General features: G+C 41.8%; 1 protein-coding gene across 7 annotated transcripts in view; it reads right to left on the bottom strand.

The window, feature by feature from the left end:
- The window catches only part of ZRANB1 (zinc finger RANBP2-type containing 1), a 75,030-nt gene that overhangs the window by 5,207 nt on the left and 48,856 nt on the right, over positions 1-20,967 (bottom strand). For all 7 annotated transcript variants that reach the window (XM_037904351.2, XM_037904349.2, XM_037904350.2 and 4 more), the window contains 4 exons: positions 20,289-20,487; positions 11,332-11,452; positions 10,112-10,241; positions 27-256 (listed from right to left, as the gene is read on the bottom strand). In XM_037904351.2, coding sequence (XP_037760279.1) covers positions 27-256; positions 10,112-10,241; positions 11,332-11,452; positions 20,289-20,487 — 680 coding nt within the window. The remainder of the gene's footprint in view (positions 1-26; positions 257-10,111; positions 10,242-11,331; positions 11,453-20,288; positions 20,488-20,967) is intronic.

Below are 20,967 nucleotides of genomic sequence, written 5' to 3' on the forward strand. Positions count from 1 at the left end.
TTGCCAGCCACATAAATGCTTCTTACCTCTTGAGCAGAGAGGAAATGAATATGCAGTAATTTCCTCTCACTATCAACCAATGGTAAAAAAGTAATGGTAACATCATCATCAGTGTTCAAGTTAGCACCAGCACCTCGATTGCCATAACCATCATTCTCCATGGCAACCAGAGCAGAGAAGTGGCCCCTTGTATAGCCCAGAGCAATAGGACTTTTCCAACAAAAACTCTGTTCCCATAACAAAGGTAAATATACACCTAGAAATAAAAGGAAAAAGGGATAAGACACAGAACTGGAATTGGAGCCCTCTTTTACATTAAAGTGATTTTTGGTGGAGAGGGGGTTTCCAAGCTGCTTTTGTTAGCTGAATATTAACATAGTATGGACATTAAAATAACTCAACCACAATGTAGCTGTTAAAATGGATCAGGCTTTCCAGTATCAAATCATTACTGGGTCAAGCATGAGATTACAATATACATACCCTTATCTGCTACAGTACAAGTTTACGCATAGGTTGCCCGTGCGATTCCAGCCAGTACTGCAATTCCATTGCCCTTTCCACACAATAAGCAACACCAGTAAATAATATAGCAGTAATAATATTTCATGTCTGGTAATCCCTTAAAATATGATAAGGGGTTCCACAGCATAAGAGAATAAAACACTACACTTGTTTTTTCATTATTTTCTTAAACCACCAAAAATTTTGCCTTCTGCTTTCAGAAGATATTATTAAAAGAATCTTATCATACCACAAGATTATGCAGTACTGAACTGCATGGCAAACTTTCCCTGTCTGGCCAGACAGCCTTCATAACCTGTAGTCACACTGTATTAATGGGCTGCATCAATTATTTATATTAAATTATCAGAGACACACCAAAAAGATCATACTACTTGAAACCTAGACTAGACTAGTTTCTCATTCTAGTTTCAGAAATAAAGTGAGCAAACTGCACTGCTGGGATTTTTTTCTTCTAGGAACATGAGTAATTCTTGATGTGTACTCCTGCAAGACAACTCAAGCAAAAGCATGCCTTACCTTGTGACAGTTTATAAATAGCTAGCTGTGCGTAAACCAAGCGCATATGTACCATAGCAACCTTTCACAGTGTAGCTGCCTGCAACGTGTTAGGCAGCTATGGCTGCAACAAAATACAAGCCATATCTTTGTTCCTACAACGTTCGTGGAACACTGACGCACTAAAGGGCAAGTGAAAAGGGATACTAAATATTTCTGAACAATGAAAATCAGTGAACCAGTCTGCACATTTTTACATGTACTTCCAGGTACTCAGAACTGGCCATGTTTGGATTGCAAACCCTACAGGGAAATGTATAAAATAGAAAAATTTCCAGAGAAAACTGAAATTATTAGATTTAGGCTTGCAGATATATGTTACTACTAACTCTAAATTTGAGGCCAACTCCAAACTGAGTGTCCCTTTAACATTTCGTTCAAATTAAATTTTTGAATTTTAAACAAATGGTCAACTTTCCATTTGATTAACCTGATTTGTAGAAAGAGATGCAGAATGAGGATGAATTACCAAAAAACAACAACAACTTTTACAATTCTTCAGAATTAATTCTGCACGCATATTTAAGCAAATGACTTCAGTAAACCAAATATTGAGATTAAAAACATATGAAGTCCCAAACCCATGAAGCATTAATGGGAAACTAATTTATTAGATTTTGAGTGCTTCCACATCAAAAGACACTAATTACAATTTAATTTCCAATTTTCAGAAGAAACTAAGTAGCATTAAAATTATAAGACAAAACAACAAAAGCAAGGACATTCAGTTGTCTCTGAATGTCCCCCATAGCAAAAACAGGAGATCTCAGATATGTAACATTATGAATTGACCCTCGTCTTCCACCACAGATACAATGAAAAACATTAAAAGGCTGTTCTCATCTCCCATAGAATCATTTAGGTCCCCTCCAGCCCCACCCCTCCGCCTGCAGAGTTTGGCAGTTAACTTTTAGCTCAAATTTACAATTTCAAGGAGGCCTGCTCTTACATCAGGGAAGACAGGGTCAGTGAGGGGACTAAGATAGAGGAGGAAAGCACCAGCTGCACACCAGCAGCTGCCACCGATAGACTTCCACAGCTGTCACACAGGAAGCTGTGCTCCAGTGAAAAGAATCCCCAAATCCATTGGCTTGCTCTGCCAAATACTGCAGCATAAGGAGAGGTGAACGTGTGGACCGACAACCACGTCGCTGCCCTGCAGATCTCCTGGATCAGGACCTGAGCCAGGAATGCCACCGAGGACAATGTGCCGTTAGTGCAAGGACAGGTATCTTTGCTAAATCATAATATGACAGGACGTGATCCACGATGAAATTCTTTAAGACAGGAGGCCCTTCATCCTCTCTGCTACTGCGACAAACAGCTGGTTCGACTTACGAAACGGCTTCATATGTTCGACATAAAAGGCCAATGTTTGCCGAATGTCCAAGGAGTGTAGCCTTTGCTTCCAACTGTTAGCGTGTGGCTTAGGGTAAAAGACTAGGAGAAAAAATGTCCTGATGGGCATGAAACAGACGACCTTCAGGAGAAAGGCTGGGTGAGGCCTAAGTTGCATCTTGTCCTTATAAAAAATGGCGTAAAGAGGGTCAGAAGTTAAGGCCTTAAGCTCAGACAGTCTCCTAGCTGATGTTATTGCGACCAGGAATGCCACCTTCCATGACAAGTAGAGTAATGAGCAAGTGGCTAGGGGCACGAAGCAGGGCCATTAGTCTTGGTAATGGTTGTGGTTCACTACAAACCTGAGAAAGCATCTGTGGGCTGGAACTATCGATATGTGGAAATACGCGTCCTTGAGGTCGAGGGTGGCATACCAGTCTCCAAGATCTAGAGACTGGATGATGGCGGTCAAAGAGACCACGCGGAACCTTAACTTCTTCATGAATCTGTTGCGGCCTCATAGGTCAAGAATGGGTATGAGACTCCCTTTGGCTTTGGGGGATTAGGAAATGTTGGTAGTAGAATCCCTTGCTCCTGAGGAACCTCCTCCACTGCTCCCATGGCAAGGAGCATTTGAACCTCCTGCACGAGGAGTTGCTTGTAAGAAGGGCCCCTTGAAGAGGGACGGGGAAGGGAGGAGGAGCAGAATTAGAGAGAATATCCCACTTCTACAGTGCAAAGGACCCAGCAATCTGAGTTTATCTAGGACCATGCACAGTAGAAGTAGGACAGACTATTTAGAAAACAGAAAGAAGGATCCGGTGAGTGGACTGATGTGTCGCCCCCGGGCGTGCCGTCAGAAGGCTTGCTTAGAGCCTGATGACTGCCTCGCCAAGCTCTGGCCTTGACTGGGCAACGGATGGGGAGGCTTATGCCTGCTACTCCTGCCCCTCTTCCTGGAGATGTCCTGCCTAGGCTCGGGAGGGTAGAAGCGTGGAGGAGGTTGGGGCTTAAAGTGTTTCTGCTGGGTGGCGAGGCTATGCAGGCCCAATGATTTCAATGTTGCTCACGAATCCTTTAGGCTGTGGAGCTTGGAGTCTGTCTGCTCCAACAACAACCCCATGCTGTCAAAGGGCAAGTCCTAAATTGTCTGTTGGACCGCCGGTGGAAGTCCAACACCTGGAGCCATGAGCTCCTCCCCATGGCTATGGCAGAGGACATGGTCCGTGTGTCCGAGTCAGTTGTGTCCAGTGAGGCCGGTAAAGAGGTCCATGCCACTGCCTTGTCCTCCTCTACTATGGCAGTAAACTCTGCTCTGGAGTCTGACAGGACCAACTCCTTAAATTTCAACATGGAGTCCCATAAATTGAAATTGGATCTACCGAGGATTGCTTGCTGGTTAGCAATCCGAAGCTGGAGCCCCCCAGTGGAGTACGCCTTCTTGCTGCACAGGTCCAGCTTCTCCGAGTCCTTGGATTTTGGAGTTGGGCCCTGCTGCCCATCTCTCTTTCATTCGCCGCCGCTATGACCAGTGAACCCGGCTGTGGATGAATAAATAAGTATTTGTAGCCCTTAAAGGGGATGAAATACTTCCTCTCCACCCCCTTAGCTACAAGGAAAATGGAGAGAGGAGTCTGCCACAAGGTTTTCATAGTGACTTGGATCATTTTAATGGGTGGCAATACCACCCTGGATGTTTCTTCAGGGGTTAATATGTCCACCATGGGGTCCTCAGACTCTACCACCTCCTCGGCCTGTAGCCCCATGTTATGGGCCACCCTGCGCAAGAGTTTTTGGTGCACACTACCATCAACGGAGTGCAGCCCAGAGGACGAAGACCCTGTCACTGCATCGTCCAGCGAGGATGACAACGAAGCCCTAGGTGGTACCAGGCCCTCATGTCCCTCCAGCTCTCTGGATGCATCCTGCTCGGTGCCATGCTGTTAGGCACAGAAAGTAGCTATGGTGCCAGTGGTGGAGCCAGGATGTGGACGGGGCTCTGCACCATGGACCGAAGCCGTCTCGGTGCCAGGAGGAGGGGGAAAGTCTCGAAGTGGTAAAGAGGCACGGCCTTCTGAAATTATGAACTGGGAGCCCGGGGAGTACATGCCCTGGACCTGATGATATGCCCAAGGGGTCCACAAAGGCCATTGCGTGGGCCCCTGCCACTGCACATGCCATGGCACCATCCCCGCCTCCTGCCTGTAGCGGTGCCACTCAAATCGGTGCCGACTGCGCCTGGAATAGTAGAACTCCACCTCCAAGTCCAGTGACAGGGACCTTGAGCATGGAGACCACACCGGTGCCGAGCAGAGTGATGCCAGGGAATGGTGCTGCGGAGAAGGCGAGCGGTGCCCCGTCATCATGGGCTTGCCTCTAGACGGCGCCACACTTTGCAGTGCTGGAGGTCTGTCTCGGCTGGCGGACAACTGCGGAGCCGTCAAGGCAATCAAGTCCCTAGCTGCCTCAAATGTGTCTGGGGAGGGGGAGAGAGAGCTCCAGCTCCTCCACCTGGCACTCTGTAAGCAAGAGAATCCAATAATACTGGACTCGATGGACCCCTTTGCAGGCCCGAAGTCGACAGTGCCAGCTCTTGCGAGACCGGCACTGGGTGCCCCTGTGCAGGACACACACACAGGTGGCATTGTCAGACCCAGCTGCTCTCACCATGGGCAAGCACTCTGTCCTCTTGTGCCACCTATGCAGCACCAGTGAGCGCAAGCAGTGCCGTGTTGCCTCTGTGGGCTTTGGCGCCAGGGAGTGTCTGTGCCAAGGGTCTCTGTGCCTAGAGTTCTTCCTCTAGGAAGTCTCTCAATGGAGGCCGGAGCGCTCCACAGAGAGGTGCTCAGTGCCAAGTCCTGTTGGCCCGACGCCGGCTGGGGATGGAGGGCTGTCTCCATAAGGAGTTGTTTGAGCCTGAAGTCCATTTCCTTCTTTGTTCTTGGGCAGAACCTTCTGCAGATCTTGCAGCAATCTGTCTGATGTGCCTCCCCGAGACATTTACGGCAGAAGTCGTGGGGGTCACCCATTGGCATGGGACTGTGGCAAGTCCCACATGGCTTAAACCCTTGGTCCCGAACCCCAACAGGGAAGGGAACTGGGGTTGGAGGGGCTAACACCCCCACTTTTATCTAACTAGATTAAGATTAATACTAACTAATGAATTATTTACAGGATAATCAAAAGTCCCATCACTAGGCAAGAGAGAGAGACGCAGCTCCAATGACTGTCACTGGTGGCAAGAAGGAACTGAAGAGGCGGCAGGCTGGCAGAGACCTATATACACCACCATGAACGTGCAACTCCAGGAGGCTCCACAGCCAACAAGATGGGTACCGCTAGGTGAAAAACCTTCCAACACACACACACCTACTTGGAATCAACATGAGCAAGCACTCCAAGAAGAATACATGGTTTACAAGAAATATTCAGCTCAAACTAATTTTCTCTTAAACGTTTAAAAATAGTTATCTGTAAACTGATGAACATGTTTTTCCACATACCAAACTCACGTAGTGACTGAGGGACGCTTATCTCAGTTTCAGTGTCTCCAAATAGTGGATGAGTTTACTGACAATAACAGCACCATTATTTTTCTTCTTTTTTTTCAAACCAGGAAACCACATAACATTCACATAAATGCTGTTAGAAAGAACTGTGAGCATTAAGATTTATAAAAAGGATCTGATTATCAGCTAAATAATGAGTTTGTAAAAGATACTGGTTGATTTTGGACAGTCTCAGAATAGTCAGCAAGATAAGTTACAGAAAACAAAGGATGCAAGACTTTAAGAACTATATCTATGCTGGAAGCCATCAAATCCAGGACTTAAGTCTCAAGAACACATGAGAACTAACTTCAGAATGCTATCTTATTTTCAAAAATGTCATGGTTATGTTTTGAAGTGTACACACGCTGGTGTGGCATTTATGTTCAGTAAATGGTACCCTCAATGACATTTTTAATATTTAACCAAAATACTAAAAGGTCCATTACACTTTTGGGAATCAATTGGCTGTTATTGGAGTGATAACAGTGCTGTCCTGTGGATAGACCAAGAGAAAGTCAGAAGATTTGGATCCTATTATAGACAACTCTCAAACTGCTGTGATCCTGGACAAGTCACAGCATATCTGCCTCAGTTTCCTGTCTGTAAAATGTCGATACCAACATATGCAAGCGGCCTTGAGATCCTCATATGGAAGGCACTACAAGTCTATATTAAAGCATTAGTTTTGGCTGGCACTTCTAGCTCACTCACCTCTTTCCTCCTCTATTCACACTCTCCTCCTCCCCCCCCCCCCCCCCCCCCAAACCAACTTGGTAAAATTGCAATGAAACTTTACCAGCCAAGGCACAAAATATTTTCAAGGCATAATGGAAACAAATAAACATACTTAACTTACCTGGGACAAGAGATCTTTTTAATGGGTGAGTGAAGTTTTTAAAGCTGTCCAAAACCAGAGACAACTAGCTCACAGGTTATGTGAAAGTCACTAGAAAGTGGTAAATACAAAGTCTAATTCTGCAATCTTGGAGTCCTTCAACATTTCAATATTTACTGCCTTCTACAGATTGGGTGTTTTTAATTGTAAAACGGAATTTTCTCTGTTCAATCTCTTGTACAACAAAGGGAATTTTTGAAGCTGGACAGTGTGCCCTTGTTGCCAAAAAGGCTAACAGCATTTTGGGCTGTAAAAGTAGGAGCACTGCCAGCAGATCGAGGAACATGATCATTCCCCTCTATTCGGCATTGGTGAGGCCTCATCTGGAGTACTGTGTTCAGTTTTGGGTCCCACACTATAAGAAGGATAGAAAAATCGGAAAGAGTCTAGCGGAGGGCAACAAAAATGATTACAGGGCTGGAGCACATCATTTCTGAGGAGAGGCTGAGGGAACTGGGATTAGTCACTCTGCAGAAGAGAAGAATGAGGGGTGATTTGATAGCTGCTTTCAACTACCTGAAAAGGGATTCCAAAGGGGATGGCTCTAGACTGTTCTCAGTGGTAGCAGATGACAGAACAAGGAGTAATGGTCTCAAGTTGCAGTGGGGGAGGTTTAGGTTGGATATTAGGAAAAACTATTTCACTAGGAGGGTGGTGAAGCACTGGAATGGGCTACCTAGGGAGGTGGTGGAATTGCCTTCCTTAGAGGTTTTTAAGGTTAGGCTTGACAAAGCCCTGGCTGGGATGATTTAGTTGGGGATTGGTCCTGCTTTGAGCAGGGGGTTGGACTAGATGACCGCCTGAGGTCTCTTCCAACCCTGATATTCTATGATCCTATGAAACTATCCGTGTGTTGTTTGTCTTGATGGAAACTGCTAAGCTTAGCAGAGAAGCAGTAACAAAAGACATCATATACATGCACTTCATCTCCATTCACCCTCACTTAAGCGTTGATTTCCAAATCACTGAAATATTTATACGTTAGCATCTAGGCAAAATTGAACGTAAACCTCTGGACATACACAGATGCGAGTCTAACACTGAACTAGAGACAGTTAAACAAAACAACATATTTACATTCATTCTACAATGGCTGGGCTCTTCTTTACCCAGAAAGCCGAGTAGGAAAGAAATTGATCGAGGAATACACAATTACAAGTTCAGTTTAAAAAAAAAAATAAATGTTTTTTTTAAAACTGGTCAGCATCTATTTTATCACCTCATACTACATAAACAAGAGCTCAATCAAACATAATGGCAGAGTCTGTGGAATTCATTGCTACAGATGGTTAGAAACAGATTGTATGATGACCAGAAATATCATTTGTAGTTATTCATACAAAAAGATGGGTCATCTAATTTCATGCTTCAGAATGTAAGATATAGGCATGGGGTCAAGGAGGAATCTCCCTCTTTACCTCAAACTCGGTATAGAATACAGTTGATTAAGTACTTGGCAAAACAATTGGCTACTGCTGAAGGCAAGATGCCAACTTTATGGTTCAATGTTTGATCAAGAATGGCAAAAAACCAGAAACACTACCATTTCCTCTTCTATTCCAACCTTATTATTTTTGTATTACCCCCTTTCATCTTCTCTAGCTACCTTAATATGGCATCTTACCTCTAGCCCAGAGGATGACTCCTTTAACTGTTCCTATAAGCTGCTGTGCAAATCACCTGAGAGGGTGCGCTGTGGAGTGACAAGGCATGCCGCTTAGTCCTCAAGGCTACCCAGCAGATACCTTTGTAACTCCTAGCTTTTATAAGCCTGGGGAGTAAAAGTGGGAGTCCAGAGTTCAGTTTAGGTCTCCCACTTCGCCGTGAGACTATTATTTGAATGATGATCCCTCCCACCAATCCCTCCAATTTATAAAAGGCTCCAAACAAACTCCCTCAGTGCATGTAAAATACAAATACATCAGTTTAGTTATAAACTGAATTAGTATAACTTCTAACAACATGGTATACATGGAGCTAGGGATTCTAATTATTTATTATTTGTATTGCAATAACGCCTAGAAGCCCTAATCATGAATCAGAATCCCATTGTGCTAAATGCTGAACGCAGAATAATATTACAACACATGTACCAAAGATGAAGATATAGTTGAAACAGGTTTTGTGGACTGCTCTTTCCAGTAAACAAAGAAAAAAACATCTGTAGACCCGAGAACAGAATATGACAAAAATTTCTAGATTTCTGCTGGCCCTTCCATTAAGCCACAGGTTAGAAAACATCTTTAATAGTTTCTTAACATATTGCAATTTTTAAAAAGGTACTCCTCTCCCTAAAAGGAGCTGGAAAAGCAGAAAAATGCCATGGCAATTGCACCCATCTTAAAAATAAACTTAATCATGACAAGACTATTTGAATTTTACTAAGGACCCCAGTTCAGAACCACCAGGAATGTTCATTAAAGTTCCTAGCCCTCAGACTTTCTATTAACCCCATACCATTTGGAGTCAAGTTTTCCTGATGATGCACAAAGTATGAAAATGCTAACGAGATGAGCTCTGTACTTGCTTAATCTAAAGGGGAAACCAATCATTTAGAAATAACCTAGCCTATATAATTATGGTTCATAGTATTTCATTATGAAATTAATGTATTCCTTACCATTTATGAATTACTTAATATTTTTTAAATCTTTGTGTTTTGTACTTCAGGCAAGGATCTTCTATAAGTGGTTTTCCATTACCTAAGACTCTGCAGAGTTCCACTAATCCAGCTTTTAGTGAAGCACTGCTATTGTTTGTCACATAACCATATTGCGACATTATGTATTACAACAGTAACATTGACTAAGTAAAACGCAAACTGATTTTCTGTTTGAAATGGGGTTAAGCTGCACCCCTGAAAATCACTTTTTATAATAGTGCAGCACCACCCTCATTATTCTACACATTTCTCCTGGCTTCTAAGAATGTAATAGTGATCCTCAATAAATTGGATGCAATTAACAAGTCTATAAAGAATGTATTAAGTGGCATTTAAAACACTAATCCCAACATGTCTGCTGCCAGCAAGTCTTGTACTTCGATAATCACCCTCCCCTATCAAGGAGTTAAACCACTGGTTGAACACGCAGTTTTACAAGAATCAGAGGCTTAAACTAACAGCTACTTTTGTATAAAGTCACTCCACCTCCCTTCCACTAGAATCTTATATCAAGCTGCTTTCAGCCTCCTTTAAAAGCCATTTTTAAAGAAGTACAAATTATAATTAGGTGTCGAGGCTTACCTTGAAAACGGGTATATCCTAAAGTTTCTCCCCGGAAACTCTTATAATACTTTACTCCATAAACTATAATTGGTCTTCTAAGAATATGTGCAAGTACAAAAATGTGTGTCTGCTCCAAACTTGCTCCAGGCTATACCAAAAAAAAGACAGACAATACTTGAAACAGAACTTTGATCTAACATTTACTTCTGTTTAACTTGATTGACAAAGCAGCTTCTGTATAAACTCCATAAAACCAGATTTTCATCCAACTAAAATTTTGTTGAAGTCATGGCTGTCATTTAGATTTCCATAATCAAACATTTGTCTGGAATGTTTCACTTGCAAAAAGTTTACCTACCTGAAGTTAGAATACTCAAGTGATTGACCAACATATTTTGTAACACAGTATTTAAATATTACAGGGAGAATGCACCTATAACTGAGGTTGCACAAGCATTCTTTTTTAATAGGTCATTTTCAGTTGCTTATTATTTTCTCTCTGATTTTGTTTTTTTGTTTTTTTGTTTTTTTTTTTTTAAACACAACAGGCTTGTTCTGTGTTCACGTGTGAAGTTTTATGCAAAGTTTCAGCCCAAAAAGCTCATACATTTGAGAAAAGTAAAAACAAATACTCTTTTTTTCAATAATGGGGAAAAATGTAAATTTTAGCTGTTCTAACACATCAGTAGATGAGACTATCTAGGTTGTAGATATGCCATTTAGAGAGTCTGAAAATGTGGTTTATTTTACCATAAAGGTTTAAAAATGCACTTGGCATATGTACACTGGATTACAAAACACAATCTCTTAACAGTTTGCCAGTGCTTTAGTGGTTCAAGCTCACAAAAAGTCTGAAGAAATGTTCATTCTCTAAGATTACGTAAGGTGTATGGGGAAGGAGGCAGGGCATTAAATAGAACAGAAACTGGTGCCCCATCTCTTACAAGCTTCATCCTACCGGATAAGAAAAATAACCTTTCAGCAAAACTGTTGATGCTACCAGTAAACTCAGAAACTATGAAATTCAAATTTCAAATACAATTTCACAGTTTATTCTTGTGGAGAAGACCTTAACACTTTGTGATTTCTGGTGTAAGAAAAATGGTTGATGTTTTCCTTAATAAACCAGAAACTCTGGGCTGAAGCAAGAACAATGCAAGTTTATGAAACTACTCTTTAGAAGGACTTTACATCCCTTCCTACAGTAAGATTTAAAAAAAAAAAAAAAAAAGTCCTACCTGACTAGCAAGAGACAGTATAAACGCCCAGTCTTCCTGCCACTGTTCCTCTCGCAGTGAGAAATGTAAACCGAAGCTTTGGGAGTACCATGACTCCCACTCTTTCCAACGGGTGTAAAACCTAGAACAGTGGGCAGAAAGAAAAGAAGTAAAGCAAGTAAGATAGTAGTTTGATTTTTGAGAATAAGTGAGTCATACAACAACTGATGGTAATATTCTAGAGTTTAAGCGTCAACATTTATGAAAGAACAGAATGTGTTTCCTATTTCCATCTTGCAAAAAAAAATTTTAAGAGAAATCTTGTGAAATTTTAAATCTAAAAACTCTTTCATGCTGGCAATTTCCATTGGGCAGAAACAGACTGCATCAGCAAAACAGAACTCCAAGTCCCAAGGAGGCAGACCATCTGTTGCTTACCTGTAAATAATTCTCCTAGCAGCCATCGACTAATTCAGAGTTTGCATAGGATTGGTCCTGTCTATCATGAAAAGGAAGCAACTAAGCTAATGTTTTAAGTACCATCTACGTGACTGCTATATATAAACAAGTTTCCTTAGCACACAGTTAACCAAGCTGTGTATTTTCTCACATGCATAAAATAGCACAACAAAGAGTCCTTTCAACTGGTGAGTGTATAATGTTGTAAGACCACCAACTGACAGTAAGGCAACAAGTAATCCTCTTCTCATAATTCTTTCCACCACCACAGAGGAACTACTGGGATTGCTCAACAGTAAACTTTGCCAAAGACTATCCATAAAGTGAAATAGCTATCTTGTATTGTTTTATGAATTAAAGGAAATGATACAAGAGTCAGTCTGCAAATTACCTGGTACAAGGCTGATAATCCCTGCCTAAGAAGCCACTTGAGATCTGACTGAATGGGATCGAATGCCCACAGGAGGCACTTATCGTAACTGATGAAAGGCTTCTAATGGCCAATTTGATACATCTTGCATAGTTTATTTTGAAGCCTTATTGACTTTTTTTTTTAAATGTAGTTCCAAAGGGAACAAACAAGGCATTGAATTTCATGTAAATTTAATGTTCTGTTTAAGGAGCAATTCGTTACTCTTCTCTCATCTGAAGAATGCAGATTTCTTTTCTTTTAGGTGAATTGATTAAGGACACAAGTAAAATAGGTATGTCTCAAATTCAAATGGATTATAGTCACCTCAGGTAGAAATCCAGAACCTTTTATAGAACTACATTATCAAGAAGAAGAAAAAAAAAAAGTGTATGTTAGTAGTTACCCATTTTTTAAATTAAAAATGTTTGAAATAGCCACAGATTTATCATCACCAAAAGACAGTTATATGTTAACATCTGTAAGATGCACCATATTCAAAAATATTCAGATATTGCAAAGCAGTGTAATTATATATTGTAAGTTATGTTAACCATAAGCATGAAGTTGGAATGATTTGTAGCTGTCACTAGCAAACTAGAGATGCTCTTCTGTTCAAGAAGCCAGTTTAGGAGGGCATGCAGAAAAATATTGCCAGAAGTTGTCTGGATCTTTCAGTGCTGCCAGTAAAAAAACCTCTGCTATCCTGCCCCCCAGAGACTAGACTTCAATGCAAAGAGGACAGAGGGTGGGGGTCATGGAATGTATGTCTGCTTCACATATTGAAGAACCATGGTTACAGTAATTAACTTTCTTCTTCGAGTAGATGCAGCCACGTAGTCCACTTACATGACTCACAAGCAGTACCCACCCCAGAAGGCGGGCTCAGAGTCTACCTAAACAAGGATTGCAGGACCACTGTACCAAAACTCCATCCACCCCAGAAGATGTGGAGTGGGTTTATAAATATACATATGGATGACCACATAGCAACCTTGCAAATACCCAATATTGAAACATCACTGAGGAATGCTATTGACCTTGCTTGTGCTCTCGTAGAAGAAGCTCACATTCTACAAAAGCTGAGGAGACACAGCTGAAAATATTTCATATGAAGCTTTGATACAGGATGTTATCCATTTACAGACTGTCTATGAAAAGACCGCTTGACCTTTCATATGATCTGCATATGACAAAGAGACAAGGCAAAACACGAAACAGTCTAGTCCTGTCCAGATAGAAGGCTAGAGGTCTTCATACATTGGACATCAGGTGATGATGCTCCTCCTCCAAAGATTAATGTGACTTAGGAAAGAATGCAGGTAAATATACTGTCTGGTACAAATGAAACTTGAGAAACCACTTTAGATAAAAAATTTGGGGTGTGCTCATAAAGTAACTTTGTCCTTGGAGAATTGTGTATAAGGTGGCTCTGTCATCAGAACCTGCAACTCTCTCACTCTTCTTGTGGACATTAACACTACTAGGAATGCAGTTTTCTGACACAAAAGCTGAAAGGGACACGATGCCCGGGGCTCAAATGGAGGTCCCATTAAAGCCGCTAGGACTGCGTTAAGGTCCCACAGAGGAACAAACACTTGGACTGTAGGATGGAGATGATGCCCTTTTAAGAATCTTGCTACAACGATCTTGGAGAAGACAGGGTTTAAACATTGTCTATTGCAGGGGGAAAGATCCCCAACAACGATCCCCACGTGGTGCTTGCTGTGCTTAGGCAAAGCCAGCATCAAGGAGCGGTGTTCGATTTGCAAATTGTTCATGACACAGACTCAGTGGCAAGGGATCTTCCTCCAAAGGAGCATCTGCTTGAACAGCCCACGTGGCCTGCTGCAGCACCAAGGCCCACGTTGGATCGTGATGTGCCGCCACTTCACACTGTGGCCGCTCCAGGTCCTGTGGGGACTTGTCTGCCTCCTCCAGGAGGAGTGTGGACCAGCACGGAGTGAATGCTGGCACACAGGATGGAGCAGGTCCCATCAACTGCTCCCCAATACAGTGCAGAGAGGCCAGGAAAGGGACCCCATACCATTCACTCCAGTTCTGGCCTTGGAGTGACTGTTGAGTCCGGTACCAACAAGGGCAATGCCAACACCAGCTATTTCTGGGCTGGCAGCACATCAGGAAGCAACTGACCTCCTCTGCCTTTCTGTCCCGACCCCTCCCTTAATCCAGGACTCTGCCAGGGCTGCGTCATTTATGACCTTGCTGGCTGGGTGGGCCGCTGACCCTGTGGGTCTGTTGGCAGCAAACCCCGATATTTCCCTTCTTCAGTAAGTGGAAGTGGGGCCAGTGTCAGGCTCAGCACAAATCACCTCCTTGGCACCAGGAACTTCTTTGGTACTCCTGCTTTCACTGCCACCGTTACTGTGATGGCACTCACCACCCTCCACTTCAGCACCTTTAGTTACCTCAGTATTGCTGCTGATTCAGGGTTGACACCACTTCTGCAGAATTTAACTGATGCTGGCCTCTAAACAAGCCACGTATGTTTAACTTGATATTCTCTTCAGCCACTCATTTTTTTAGTTCTCCTCTCAATTCCTAATTTGTCAGTATATTTCTGGTAATGAAGTATCTCCAAGTAATATTTATACCAGACCTGCACAAATGTATTGAGGGACTTTAACCTCCCCATTTAATAGATTGCCTATGTATACACAGCCCATATTTTTTTTGTTGTGTCATAATACTGGCACCTTTTTGTCTAGTCTGCTGTCCAACATCACCCTGAAACTTGGATATTACTACTTTTCAGTTTTTGGATTATATTTCCCAGGTTTCATTAGATTCGCAGTTTCCATCCCGCCACAGTGAATTATTTTCTGTCCATATGTCTAATATCTAGTTTTCTCTGTTGTTTGATATGCTCACAAGTATTAACTCTATCAACTTGATGCATATTCACTTGCAATATATGGTTTACTCCCTCTTCTTGGTCATTAATGAAAATATAAACAACTGGACTCGTACTCTGCTAGCCATATCTTATTAACTCCATGCTATGATGTTTACTATAATATTTGGCTTAGCATTCTTTAGCCAGTTTCACTCTACTTGAAGGTATCCAAGACAATCTGAATTAATTCTGAATAAGTTTTGTGCAACTACCATATGCTTTTATTCAAATCCAATTATTACATTTACTGTTTCCCCTTCAGCAACTTCTTTTGGAGTACCTGCACTCCTGAATACCGACTAAAAATGTAGTACCCCAAGTAAAACAGCAACTGAGAACACTGGAGGATGGTTTCGAAATGTTCTCCTTCTGTGCCCCTCAATGTGAGAGATGTAGTTTTAAAATCCGATTATATATGACTACTCAATCTTTACATAAATATGTTTTTTTTAAATTCATTAAACAAGCAAAGGTTAGCAAAGACCCTGAAGCTAGTATTTAAAAAAAAAAGTCAGTCTATTCTTGGAAATGAAGCAGCATGGGTTGGGGAAAGATGATGCTTGGGTGTCTTAAATATGATGACGCAAGATTACCTTAAAATTTAAACATAAAAGACAACGAGTACACACACCACCCAATATTCACTACAGGGGCCTTCATATGCTAGTAGTCAAATCTCCACTATACAGTAACTGGCTATATGAAGTAGTTGCAGTAAAGCAAGTCTTCCACACAAATACAAGGTTTCTGAATATAGAACTTTAAAGAGATAGAAGTTTGGTTTCAAAATTCTAAATATCTCAAGAACAAAGCTCATTTAATAAGCTTGCAATATTAATATTCAGTAAATCTTTATTTTTTTCTACAAGCCATTGTTAATTTACAAACATGTATCTGAGCAATAACTCTATACAAGCACTGACACAACAATATTTATTATATATATATATTTATTGGGGGGGGCGGGTGGGCAACACTTATTTCCTTCCCGGAAAATACAAGCTTTGATAATTTATGGAGGGATTATTTGAAGTCTCTAACATTAAAGAACACAAAACAACATTAGAAAGTTATGAAAGTACTTGCAAAAGTTACTGATGCATTATACTCAAGCCCAGTTTCACCAATGCTTCTAGAAGCTATGACCATATTTTTCAAAATTTTCCAATATATTCACATTAGCTTCTACATACTACTAAAAATGAATGAAAGCAATGATAATGACCTGGATCGAAAACTTTTCAGCATCTGGATTTTCCCCAGTACGAAGCAGAAATGTAAAATGAATCACCAAGCAAACTACAGTCTACAGACCAGATCTGGCCATGTTATTAAAGGACAGATTGCACCACCTATTAAAAGTTGTCCAAAATTTCTCATTCTAAGCCCCTATTTTCAGTTACTTATAACTTCATGAAACTAACCACCAGGGTGGAATTTTTCCATGTCTTCCTCTTGCTGAATTAGTTTGGAAAATGTTGGCTAAAAACAATTCAGCCATTTCCAAAAATGAGGCTGGGGAAAAATATCTTGTTTTGCCATGTTAAAAAATTCTGGCAACTTTTTCTCTGAGAAGATCTAGTGCTCTCCTGGTTCGAAGCAAGGATTTGAAATTTTGCAGGGATGGTCTCTGTGTCAGGGATGTTACTCCTAGGGGAATTCTGTGCATGTGCAGTGGCGCGGAATTCATGTTTCCCACAGATTTTTTTACGCTCCACAGAAAACACATTCTGCCAGAGAGGCTCTACAGTTATGCCTTTTGCCTACCTGGGGCACCAGAACAGAGGCAGATAGCTCATTGGCTGTAGCAGTCAGCAACCAACAGGGAGAGTAAGAAGAGGTTGCATACCTCAAGGGCAAGGAGGCATCGGATTGGGAGAGCGGGGGGGGAGGGAGAGACAGACCAGGCCAAACAGGGTTGCTGGGGGTCTCAAAAACTGGGGTTCAGAAGGGCTAGTGGGGAGACAGACCGGAGCAAGGGATGAGTGGGGGGAGGGTGCACACAGGGGCAGGGGAAGGGATGCAAGGACACACGGGGTGAAGGAAGATGTGCCTGACTGACTGACCCCTAGCCTCTCCCAGCCAGGATCTGCATGGGGAGGTTCCCAAACTCCCTGACAATCCCTCCCACCCTCCCCCCACACAAAAACCTTTTCCATACTTCTCCCACCCACACCCAGGCAGCAACCCCTCCAGGTTCACTCCCAGAAATTACTTCCCTCTCCCTCAGCAACTCAGTTACCCCTGACTCCAAGCCATTGAACTGCTTGTGAGGTGTTCAGGAAATATGTTTCTATATTATAGTTTAAATGAATTATTACTCAAAGTTCTGTATTAACATGCCAGGTAAGGAATTTATTTGTCAAAAAAAATTCTGGAATCTATTTTGCTGTCTGTTTTGTTATAGACATACTTGTTGACAGGTATTTTGAAATAAATTATCAAAATAATTGAAAGTGGCGTGATAATATTGTTATTTTGCAAATAAAATATGCAGAATTTTGCGATTTTGAAAATGTTGTGCACAGAATTTTTTATTTTTTGGTACAGGATTCCCCCAAGGAGTAGCTGTATCTTGTGCTGCTCCCATAAAAATCCAGCCAAATTTGGCTAAATTACAAGCCATTGGGAAGGGCGGGGGACAGAGAGGGGACAAAAAAACAACAACAAAAAACAGTTCATCCATACTTACTAGATATTAGCTCCAGTTTCACAGCTACTCTGAAGACCGCCCACACTGGGAATGCTTCGCACAGAGGCTAAGCAGGCCTTCCCCTGAAATTGCAGCTCTTGGCTCCTGCAGGCAGAGCCCAGGCTCGGGCCAGGTACCAGAAGGGAAAGGGGGGAAGCTCTCTCCCCTTTTATCTCAATTATACCCCTGCCAGCACCCAAGCAGCATGTAGAAGGAAGCTGCCTGATTCAAAAAATAGAAGGGACAAGAGTTGACCCCAGGGGAGGCGGACAATGACTGACAAAACTGGGAGTCTAGGGGGGAAAAGGGAAACTGGAACTGGCTGGGCAAGAAGGTGGAGTGGGAGCAGAGGTGGGAAATGGGGAGGGATGGAAAGAGACTGGATGAGGAGACTGGATGGCTAAAAAGGAAGGTGTAGGGACGAACAGGGTGGTAAAGAGACAGACAATGCAGCAGGGGATGGAAAGAGACTGGACAAAGAGGCCAGTGACAGACTGGACAAGGAGCTAGGGGGACAGACAGGCCGACAGACTCAGAATGGCTGGGCAAGGAGGCTATGCACAAGACTGGAGGGACAGGGCGGGGGGGACAACAGGTTGTTAGGGGACAGGGCAGAAGGGTCAAGCCTGTGGGGAAACAGGCAGAAGAGTTTGTGCCCACTAGAGAATATTCACCTCTCCAGAGCCTGGAATGGAACCCTTGATTCCCAAGTCTCACCACTTCTGTGCGGTAAGTAAATATCTGTGAAATCCACTGGCAAAGTATCCCATTCCCCCTCTACTGCTGGTCCACAGAGGATGAAAACCTACTACTGCCATCAGTTTCTCCATTAGCTCAAATGGCAGAAGTCAGTACGTTGGATCTAAAGGTCTCAACCCTGATGATGAACCAGGTGGGTGTCAACAAAATACCATACAATGGAATTTGTCTTTTCAGTTTATAAGCGTGTTAATCTTTTTAATGTAGGGTGTTTTCAAAAATGTAATTTCCTAGGTTATTAAAAAAGAAAAGTCAAGAACTCAAAAGTTAGGAAGTGCCAGAATTAATTAGGTTGTCCACGCAACCTTAATTTGGCCCCCTTGTGAGAAAAAAAAAATATATATATATATATATTATGATACAGTCTTTAGTTACATGACCACATTTTTTTCCCCCACAGGACCCTTGCCCTATTCAGCATGCAGGATGGGTTTGCTCTAGGGATGAATCAGGGTTGTACAGCAAAGGAAACTTGTCTGTAGGACTCCTGCTTCCTTTGTTACAGAATTTGGAAGGCATGTAAGCAAATAAGGCAGAGGACTGCAAGAAGAGAAAGTACTTTCTCATGGCTAAGGCAGGTGTATGCTGCCCTGCAGAACTACATTCTATCCCTGCTTCTGCCACATGGAGTTCTTATGTGATGCTAGGGACGTCATTGAAACCAAAAATTTTCATAGGTGGGTCAATAACTATGTTCTTCATTTTCTGGGTGCCCAATTTGAGATACCTGGGATCTGATATGCATAAGTGCTGAACGTTCACAGCTACAACTAAAGTCAATGTGAGCTGGACTTCAAGCATATGCAATGCTATTACAATACTACGTACTCTGAAAAATCAAGTCTTGAGTGTTTCAAATTGGGCAGTTAGAATGATAAATACTTTCCACCTTAATCTCTCTGTGCCTTAGTTCCCCATTTGTAAAATGGGATTAACACCAACCTCCTGGCCTCACAGTGGTGCTATGAAAATAAGTTCATTAACATTTGTTAAACACTCAGATTTTATAGTGATAAGCCCCATAGAAAAGCCCATGAGGACATTAATAATTCTGTTTTCAGAGCAGGGTTTGAATACTACGCAGTAAGGCAAGCATGAGGGGAGATATGGAACAATGAAGAGAAAACAAGATATTGAAGAGCTCCTCATTCAGTGTGCATGGTCCATTCCATGCACTGAAAGAGATGGGGAAACTATGGGAAAAGTGACTGTGATAATGCATATGGCACAAGAGGGACAAGTTAAGGCTGCACAAGCAACTTTAATTTTGACATTTCCTAACTTTTGAGTTCTTGACTTTGCAACCTGATGTTATTTTAACATATATTTTCCACACACTAAAAACTAAGTTACTTAAAACTTTAGTTACTATATAAAGAACTAGCACATACGGGTCAACAACAAACTCACTACATTTCACGCTGCAAATGCAGAACTTGAAAGCTGCAGTAATCGACATACTACAGCTCGTGCTAAGGACATTGTATGGAATTTAAAGCACTGAAAACAAGAATTTTATTTGGTAATATAGTTGACTTACATAATATTTAAATTATGTTTTGGTTTATTTTTGTTTTTTTGGTTTTTAAAGATAAACTAAACACACACAACTTAAACTGTGCTGTAATTCATCTCCTTTGTTCCACATAATTAAATATAAATCCATGAGCTCATCACTATATTACAACCAATGCTACTGGAAAAATATTCCTGAACTTAACATGAGAAATGTACCAGCTTACCAATGTGAACAGTCATGTAAACTTTCATGAAGAGCTTTCCGTAGCACCGAATCCTTGTCATAAATGCCCCAGGTAGCTTGTAGTACTGAATCAAGCAGGCAGTCCCCTGCAGTCCGATTCCAAAGTGCATATAGTCTACTATCCAAACGCGTACCCAATTCCAAAGACCAGTTTATAATAGGAGATTCCTCTTCTAGTTCTACAATACAAGAAAAAATCCTATGTAAACGTTATTTGCAATTAGACTCTTTTCAACATGAAATTCTGTATTACAGGTAAACTGGTTATCAGAAGATACTATACAATCAACAATTTACCATATATCTATTCACCTTAACATTACAAAAATAGATGCACTAAACAGGGTAGAGCTGAGCTCCCTAGACTAAAAACTGTAGATTAAAAAAAAGAGACATTAAACTTAAAAACCATAATTTGTTTCAAGAGAGCCACTCAAGTGGAAGATTGTTCACCAATTTTATTTAAATACAGGAGAGAGTACTGAAGAGCTCATGACTGGGAGCCTTCAGAAGTTTAGACGATAAATTCATAGGTTTCACAAATGTTACCAGCACCACAGCTTCGCTTTTTCTTTCTGCCCCTTCAGAAATACTCCTAGTGTTAAAGTCAAATCTCTAATCTTTATATTAAAAAGGTAGAAATTTGCCTGCAAATGCCA

This window comes from Chelonia mydas, chromosome 7 (assembly GCF_015237465.2).
Source record: "Chelonia mydas isolate rCheMyd1 chromosome 7, rCheMyd1.pri.v2, whole genome shotgun sequence".
Lineage (NCBI taxonomy): Eukaryota > Metazoa > Chordata > Testudines > Cheloniidae > Chelonia > Chelonia mydas.